At 40.8% G+C, this 9,831-nt stretch overlaps 1 protein-coding gene across 1 annotated transcript; it reads right to left on the bottom strand.

The window, feature by feature from the left end:
- Positions 1-1,293: 1,293 nt before the first annotated feature.
- On the bottom strand, positions 1,294-6,351 carry LOC115672314 (beta-glucuronosyltransferase GlcAT14C). Its single transcript, XM_030594098.2, has 4 exons — positions 5,680-6,351; positions 2,748-2,823; positions 2,522-2,637; positions 1,294-1,859 (listed from the first exon to the last, which is right to left on the bottom strand). Exons 1-4 carry the CDS (start codon positions 6,254-6,256, stop codon positions 1,345-1,347), a joined length of 1,284 nt encoding a protein of 427 aa, XP_030449958.1. The 5' UTR covers positions 6,257-6,351; the 3' UTR covers positions 1,294-1,344.
- Positions 6,352-9,831: the final 3,480 nt, after the last annotated feature.

A 9,831-nucleotide genomic window follows, 5' to 3' on the forward strand; every position in this document is an offset into this window, starting at 1 on the left:
GCTCCCTTGTTAGTCTTCCAAAGCTTAATGGATCCCTGATGGGAGCTGCTTTGACTTTCTGGTCTCCCCAGTTACAATTGCCTTTACTTTCCCGATAGCCTCGTGACCATAACCCTCATGGATACCAACTCTAATCACTGAGGTCGAGGTGGGTGGTCTTGAGATCGATGGCCCTTTATTTTCTCTAGATCCTAATGACGCTAGACAATTCGCAGTTACGAACTGCGTTTTGACATACTCTAGATTCCTTTCTCTCATCATGCCAAACTTCCTGCAAAATCCCACTCATAAAGATGTCCTTGCAGATGACATGGATGATGTCGAAGTTACTGCTTTGTTTTTACTATTGGCTTTGCAAACATGCTATCTATGTCGCTGCCAAAAGAGTCACTGCTAAACATATCGTTTTTTTTTTTGGTAAGGAAGCTAAACATATCGTTGTTTCTAGTATATATTTAGAAGCTCCTTTAATTCCTTGGATTCTTGAGCTAAAAATGGCTCGTCAATGGTAGATAATAATAATAAATTTTTTGATATAGTAAATAAACGGACTTAGATTTTTTTTTCTCTGAGACTAATCAAACAATAAATAAAAAATTCACCAGAAAACTGAGCCTTTGAGATAGCAATAACAAATAATGGATAAGTTGAGATAAGAGCAATGGTGAAGTGGCTAATTCTATATTCTGAACAGTTTTAAATTTACTCTGAAGGAAACCCATAATAGGACAATTTATAAATTGAACGAAGCTATGCAAAATTGGAAATTATCAAAAGATATTTTGTCTCTTTAGTGAAAATAAGGTGGATTTAGTTGTACTGGGAATGAAATAGCACCACCCTTTAGTGCTTACCATCCTCAGATGTATATTAAGTCCCATCCTCTCAATCAAGTCATGCCATGTATACAGGTTATTCGCAAGAATGAGATAGACCCACACAAAGTCCACTTAATTAATCCAATGGCCCCCATACATGGAGGCCGAATGTATACATTCCATGAAACGAAATGATTTTCCCAATTGAGATGCAGCCTGATGAGTATCATTGATATTTCATTGTCAGCCAAACTAAAATAGGATACCAAAAGTGGAGTTATAGTCAAACCATTTGCATCTCGATCACATAGTCATCATACTAGCAGCACGACGAAAGCTTTGTGAACACGACAGCGTCTTGCCGAGTCTTAGAGACTAAAAACAACGTTTTCTACTATTCGTGGCAGAATAGCAGGTTCAAGCAATAAAATGTGCAAAATTTATGAGATTGAGCAATTTAGTGGCAAACCCAATATAAAAGCACGGTAGGATTAATCAGCAAAAGAATGAAATATCACGTAGTTATTTATTTGCACTGTTTACTTCTGAAAGTTTCAGGATCAAGGAGGTTTGCAATTAGCTTTTCGAGCCTTCTTGAACTCAAAGTTGGTTTAACAACAACAGGACTCCCAGAAACCAAACAAGGATCCTTACCTGCCCTGCCGCTTCCCATACACCAAGCACCAGGTGTAAATCGGCCATCTGACCTCATCAGAAGCTCCTTATCAATCCTATCAAGAACAGGGTTGTCTTTCTCAAACTTACGAGCAAATGGAGCCCCACTCCGGACCATGTCATCAAAATGTTCCATCGTCAACGTGATGGGATGCTGCTTAGGAGGATTATCCCACCTACTGTAATGCAAGTCGTGATTGACGGTCGTATTCTGGTAGTCCTTATGGTTGCAGACAACTGTGTGAAAATAACCCTCAGGAGACGACAGGAAATTCGTGTAGTACATGAGAAGCGTGCGAGGGAGATTGTCCCATCCCCAGACACAGAATTCCAGGAATGACTTCGTGAGGACAACCCATGCAGATCCTGGTGATGGAAAAAGAGTTATTAAAATATAAATGGGGATGTTGGCCAAACATTTATCACAAACTCAAGTAAGAAAACAACCTCACATTTCTATTGCAGAATTACAGCATTTAATGGTTTGCACCATTTCCACAATAATAGGGTGCTGCTCCTCTATTAGCGTAAATATTGCAAGGATTGCAGAGAACTCAACATGCAGCATAATCAATATCATTGTGAAGTACAAACTCAGCACGCACGCAAACAGACATACGCGCCCATAGCACACATAGGATTTCCCCTACTCAGCCCAACAGTCGCAATCAAATAAGAATTTAATATAGACAGGCATCAACCACCGATAGACTTTAAGTGTGTCAAATATGCCCCAGATAACAACCTATTCACACAATTTTGCAACTTTTAATGCTTGAGTAACAGAAAAAGTAAAAGGTTCCTGACAACAATTTTTTTTTATGATTGATTTCCCGGACAACAGTTACCAACCAGTAAAAGACAAAGTTGCACTTCACTCTTCTCCAAAGAACTTTGAAAATTCAATTAAAGCGAAAACTTCTTGTTCAAATACTGAATAATTGTGAGCGGTTGTACTACATATATTTCAGAAAACTTTCTCATCAATTTGGTGCAGTGAGACTCTAAAATTAAAACTGGTGCTTTACCCATAAATAATTTGAAAGAAGCTGGTAAAGATCTTCTCTCTTTTGCATAGAATACATTAGATTTCTTCAAATGATACAAGCCCGGATCTATAATGATAGGTCTTGCTCGTTCAACCCTGCAAGCATGTACAAGAATTTTCATCAGGAAAAGTGACTGAAGATGTCAAAATACAAAAACATACAACACAAAAAGGAACAATACCACTGGCATGACTTTTATACTCACTCTTTATAGCCGAGATCACCACCATGCTCAAGGAAATTTAGATCCCTCGGCAAGAATGAGAAGATGTGCAAAAGATCTGGAATTAAAAACATATGAAAAGAAAATAGTCAAGCTTCCGTCCAAATTTCATACTCACTCCAACACTATTTTGTACAGAAGCAACATTAGATGAAAGATAAATCATGATTACCACAGAGTACATCACCCTAGCAGAGAGTTAATAATTAAAATGAAGACTACTGTAGAATGTAATGGGAGTATACTATTTTGCACGGGGAGAGATTGAGTCCTTACAAAAGGTTCACCTATTTGATTATGGATTTAAAAATGCTCGATCTAGAAAGCAAGCTCTTCTAGTTACTATGAATCTGCTGGAAAGTGAACTAAGAGTTTTATGATATCTGTTGCCATCTCTATGTAACTTATTAATCTCATAGATGGGTATGATTTAATTCCACATAAATCATACAGAGAAAGGACTAAATTATATCTCATCGTCGGTAACTTATTAGAAGTCAAGATTCAAATTAGCCATCATGACTAGTGTTAGATCCCTGAATAGGTGCATTGAGCTTGGCACGGGCTGCAGCCTTGAGTTCATGCCAAGTGTCAATCACAAGCACACAGTGGCCGTGCTTGAGCAGGCCAACGGATGATTGGGAATAAATCGTTGGCATTTCAAAAGGGATCGGTCCATGCACAAGGGAATCACAGAGCTTCAGCAAAGCACGGGTTGCTGTTCTTAGATGATCCAAATGCAAAGGAGACTGGTTCAGGATCGAAATGCAAGAGCACAGTGCTAGTGCATTAGACAGGCAATGGGCATTAGAATGCTTCAGACTTGTGTCGGCTAGGGGGCTTGTGCATGATCGAGTGTTGAGCATTGATGGACCTACTTGGAGGATTGACATGAGCAACACACTTTATGGATTGGATGATTATTATCCGGCTAGTGTTCATGCATGAGTTGTGCCAATAGGTGGACTGATCATGTGAACCAGGCGTCCGGTGCATGTGCGAGTTGGTGGGTCATGTGATGAGGCTATATAAGAAGGCAATCTAGGAGATGACCAATGAGCATGTGTGTGTCAATGAGCACCAAATGCAGTTGCTGAATGTTGCAAAGGTCTGCTGGATGGGTTACAGGGCAGTTAGTTGCAGATAAGGCTTAGAAAATCCAATGGGATTGGTCTAAAGTAAAGTTGGTAACCACAGGACACTTGTAATAATCTGAGTAGCATGTTGTAACCGCTTGTCCCTTGTATATTGTGAGTCTGTCTGGGTGTATCCAGACCAGAAAGTGTAATTTCCGTGAGTTTGTAATGAGTCTGAGAGGCTCAGACAATGTTGTATTGTGTGAGTTTGAATGCATAAGATTGTTGGAAGGTTCCAGCATCTCTTGTGCATTTCAATCACTCGGTGTGTGTGAGCGTCTGGGCTATTCCTAGCCTTGTGCTCAATTCTGACTTGTTTAATGAGTGTTTCTATGTGTTTGGATCGTGAACAACCTTGGGGAGTGACCAGCACATCCTGGCCTGGTTTGCAGGCAAGGGTGCAGTGAACATGATAAGGGGAAAGCCAGGATTGTGTATGCTTGGGTTGGATCGTGCTACATGTGGCCTGACTTGTGGGATTGTGTTTGTGATAGTGTGTGCTTCCGTTGAATAGGGTGTGGCCTGGCCAAGGTGTGTGCGCTTGACGGCATCATAGGGCAGAGAATTTGGTGGCCAAATTCCACGCCATGATAACTAGCACACTTCATGCAATAGAAGACAGAATGGTTCCACATGTGAGAATGATAAAATTCACCATTATATGTCTGATTATTTAGAGATATAAAGATTCGTCTCTATCACCCCTTCTCCAGTCCATGCCCATAAAAAATAGAGATCCACAAACAGAAGTGATGACAAATTAAAAAATAGAGAATGTTCAGAAATTATTTCAACATCTACCATAATAACTTAACGATGAATAATCCAACTTGCATCCACATTCAAAAGGCACACTTCCATTCAGCCAACTCAATAAATCAAGCATTACCAAACGGGCATTCTTTTGCACGAAAATAAAAGAAATGCTGAACAACTTGCAGAGGCCCAGTGCCAGCTACTTCTTTTGCGCTTTGATTTTGCTTTTTCAATGTACACTCTGTTTAGACAATTCACATGTTAAAGCAGGCAATTCAAGAGTGTATGTATTTTAGGTACTAAATAGCTCCAACTCCCCCATTCTCTCTCCCCCACTACACCCCCCCCCCCCCCCCCCCCCACCCCCCAAAAAAAAAAAAAAAGAAAGAACAAAAAACCCATCCCCTGTCTTTCCACGCCAATCCATTACCTCCATCAATGACCCTTGTAAGGCCACTAATGTACACAGATTTCAATTTTCACCCCTTCATAGAACGGTTGCTTGGACAATCTAATTCCATAGTCGGCCAAGGAAATAAAATCTTGGCTCTACGCATAATCTTGGACATTATGACTCCTCATAATAATGGCAAGTGGACAACTCATACCCTAAAAACATTTAGATTGGTTACTAAAAATAAACCTAATGGTACCATAAAGTCCATACCTTGCCACTAGCTAGTCACTTCAAACTTCATTCCATGGTGGAATCGATAGTGAAATTTGACATTTTTTTAAGATCCAAACAAGACTAGGATTAAACTTGTTTTTCTTCTCTACTTCTCTTCATTCCTCCACATTACAGACTCCCAAAACTCCACCCTTTCATCTTCACATTGAAGAAATGATAGACTTAAAAATCACTACGACAGAAGTTTAGCGAGCTCAAATTTCACTTGGATTTAAAGTTCAACCAACAAAAGAATTCTGCATCAGAATGGGATTGCGTCAAAGGAGTCAGAATGAACAAGAAATCTCAGTAAAAATCATCGGCTCGCACAAGGGAAAGATAACAAACCAACCATCTTGTGGCACGAGAGGATAATCCGAGGCGCTCAGATTGATGAACCAGTCCCAATCCTCGGCCCGCTTCAACAGAACCGCGATCGCGTGGAGCGTGGAAGCGATCGTCGTCGGGCCCTTCGACGTGACCAAGTCCGCATCCCCGATGACCATCACATTCCCGAACTCCCTCGCCACGCCCTCCGACTTCACGTACCTCGCGAGCTCGAGCCTCTCGCTCTCGGGCGCCTCGAGATCCAGGTGGATCAGGTAATAGTTCCTCGGGTGGTACACCGCCTGGAGGAGGCGCTTCACGCGGGCGCCGTCGTCCTTCGTGCCGGTTATCAGGTACGCGAGCCTCGGCAGCCGCGGGAGCCCCGAGGACGAGCCCCCGCCCCCGCCGCCGCCGCCGCCGCCGGGGAGGAGGAGGAGGGAATGGGGCGGCCGCCGGCCGGAGAAGCCGGGGGCGGGCGGCGGCGGGAACCTGGGGTTGAGGAGGGAGAGGGAGAGGAAGAGGAGGAGGGAGAGGGCGGAGGTGATGAGCAGCGGGGCGAGCCACTTGCGGTCGAGCAAGGGAGGGACGTGGCTCCTTTTCATGGCGGATTAGGGCTCGGACAGGAGAGGGGGTTTGACACTTCGGAGACGTCGATTGGAGTCCGAGAATGTCGAGGGGGGGAGCGTTTTATGTTGTCGTCGGCGGCGGCGGCGGCGGCGGTCGGCCGAGTTTTGGTAGGGAATGTGCGCCGGGCGGGCGGTGATGTGTCACTGTCGAAGCGTGCTAACTGCTAAGGACTTTAAGATTAACTTGGTTTTGTTGGACAGATTAAAGCTACTATAAATGACGTGCGGGCTGTTATGTCTTCTATATTAAATGTTGTGAGCTTTTAATTCCTATATAAAGTGACGAAGGAGGTATGAGTTGTAAATCAAGCCATAAGATCGACCCAAAAAAAATAAAATAAAAAATCAAGCCGCAAGCACGAAGCCGCAAAAAAAAAAAAAAGCATTCTTGATAAGAAGTCCTTTCTCCATTTTTTCATTTGTGATATTATTCCAAAGTTCCAAAATTTATATTATTCTTTTGATTTCGACATTCGGTATCAGATCTAGCAATGGCATCCACCGGTTCCGTTCGATTGCAACTTCCAAAGTTAAATGTAAGGAACTTCAATAACTAATATGTCCGAACGAAGGTTTTTGTCAAATCGCAAGATTTGTGGAATCTAGTGGAGAACGACTACACCAAAGTGGTAGATGTTGAAGCATTCAATGCTTTAAGAAAGGAAAATAAGGGCTTCTCTAGTGGAGTCCCGAAAGAAAGATCGAAAAGTATTGTTTGCAATCTTCCAAGCTATAGAGGAAATGATATTTGAAAAAGTTATTAATATTTAAAAAAAGCTAATATCATAAAAAGCCTCAAATTAATACACTTGTGACAATTTTACACCAAACTAACTTTTTTACCATAAAAACTCCAAACTCGTACACTAGTGACAAATTTACCCTAAACTAATTTTTTGACCAAAAAAAATCAAAAATTGGTACACTTGTGATAAATTTACCTCAGTTAGTTTTTGTTTAACTATATTAATACCACAAAAAATCGTAAATTGGTATACATGTGACAAAGAGATGGGTAATACTCTAAACTGGTACACTTGTCAACTGCCACGTGTCATCAAACTCAAAAAAGTGATGGTAAAATTTAACGGAAATTGACATAGGGTAAATTTTTCATAAGTGTATCAGTTTGGGATTTTGGGTGGTCAAAAAATTAATTTGAGGTAAATTTGTCATGAGGTACCAGTTTGGGATTTGTCAAGGTATTAACCCTTTGAAAAAATATCGAGCACGAAGACCGTAAAAGCATCATGGGATAGTTTGCAATAATCCTACAATAGCAATAATCGTGTTAAACGGGCACAACTTTAATTACTTTGACGATAATTCGAATCTTTATGCATGAATGGCTTTGATTTGGTGTACTTTACTGTGTGCATATCTTTGTTAACCAATTGAGGATTAATGGTAAAGAACTCAAAATGTGTAAGATGTAGAAAAAATCTTGAGGTCTTTGACAGAAAGATTTGACTACGCTGTCACGACAATCTTGACATTAGAAAGATTGATGGGTTTATTGTGCTCGCATGAGTAAAGAATGAATCAAAAGTTTGTTAGTTCAAATCTCGAGCAAGCATTGCAATGTTGGGTCGCTCGTCAAGTCGAGGAGGCTATCAAGGTGGCCAAGGTAATGGAGGTGGTCGAGGACTCGGAGGTGGAATTTCAAATTTCATCAGAAAATATAAAACATGTGACAAATCAAAGGTCAAGTGTTTTAAGTATAACAAATTTAGATATTACGAATTCAAATGCCAAATAAAGGTTGCATATAAGTAGGCAGAATAATCGACCAAAAAAGAAAAAAGCAGGCATAATAGGCGCATGCCATCGATGCTAGACAAAAACATGGTGCCAACGTGCAGGAAAGATGACTCGAGCATTGTGGACACAAACATCTAGTAATAGGCAAAAATTACGGGAATTTTGGACGAGACGGCTCATAGTGAAGTCACCTTCGGGAATAAATAAAAAAATTCCCATAGTGGGCAAAGATAGCATTAATATCAAGTCAAAAATTGATATTAATGTTATTGTTGCATATGTTTACTTTTTGCCGAGGCTTTTTTGAAATTTTTTAAGGGTTGGCCAATTTTCCGAAAAAGGCCACAAAGTCCCCATTGAAAATGGAGTTTGCACCATTAGAGGTGCAAACAATAAGTTGATTATGATGGTGCCGATGATGAAGAATCGAATGTTCCCTTTGACTCTTCAAACGGAGAATGTTTTAAGTTTTCAAGCGATGATGAAAAATAGCAACTAGTTGTGGTATCTTTGATTCGGTCATCAAAATTTCCGTGAATTAAATTATTGGTCTAGACAAAGATGGCGACCGACACGCCTTTGATGGACAATCCAAATCGCTCATTTGAAAATTAGTCAATAAAAAAAGTTTTCCTACCAAAACTTCAATTCAGAAAAATGATTTTCTATTTAAAAAATTGAAATTTTTTTTCCAAAATATAATTAGGTACTGGGGCTCGGATTGAAAACTATATGCTCGAGTATAGAAATCCCAGTGCTTGTTCCCAAGCCCTTGGTAACGGGGTTGGGTCCCTGGTGCCCAGGTCCATCTAAGCCGAGCTTAACTCCATCTAAGTCGTGCCCAAGACCTCGATAACTGTGCCCGAGTCCATTAAGGCCGAGCTTGGGACATCGATGCCCGAGACACTAGGCTTGGAAATTACTGATATGGACGTTGGCCATCCTTTGTGGCACCACTGCTACTGGTGAGAACAAATTGTAAAATTTCAAAAAGAAAATTTCGAATTTTTTTATTTTTTTCTTCTTTTCTTTCTTTCTTTTTCAATCTTCCTCCAGCAATCACCGGGCCTCGCGCCACAGCCGGCGACTTGACACAAGAGACAACCGGTGTGGATCGAACTCGCTTGAGGCCGGTGATCTTGAGCCTCGTCCAATCTCGGCAAGCTCGAGCATCGCCGGCCTCTAGCAAGCCTAGCAAGGATTGAGCTTGCCAGATCCCAGCAAGGTCAAGCTCGCCACCTCACTAGATTTGGTGAGATGGAGCCTCACCCGAGGCTGGCACCGCTCTAGCATGCCGGGATCAAGAGAGGCTCGAGCTTGACCTTGTTGGGATCTAGAGAGCTTGAGCCTCGTCGGCCCTCTCTTGGGGATGGTCGCCTCACCAAGGCCCAGTGACTAGCAGAGAAAGAAAGAAAAAGAAAAAGAAAAAGAAAGAAAATAAAAAATTATTGAAAATTTTAATTTTTAAAAAAATTTATAAAAATTATCTACATTAGCGTTAGGGCCATGCCTATAGAATGGTCGACGTCCATGTTAGCAGTTTTGGTAATTTTCCCGCTCGAATAGTGTGTGTAAGATTTTCCTTACTAAATGACAAAAAAAAAATTCAATTCATTTTTAGGTTTTGGCCAAATATCGAAAAATATTGTCATTTTTCTAGAAAATGAATTATTGGAAAACATTTTCTAAAATTGTCACATTTTTTGTGAAACAAACAAAGCCTAAAATGATCAATTAATGATGGCTTCATATATGTATATATATAATAATTTTTGTGAACGGAAATTCTT

The sequence above is a fragment of the Syzygium oleosum genome, unplaced genomic scaffold, assembly GCF_021117445.2.
Source record: "Syzygium oleosum isolate NSW1041296 unplaced genomic scaffold, Sole_v2.1 Sole_v2.12, whole genome shotgun sequence".
In the NCBI taxonomy this organism is placed as follows: domain Eukaryota; kingdom Viridiplantae; phylum Streptophyta; class Magnoliopsida; order Myrtales; family Myrtaceae; genus Syzygium; species Syzygium oleosum.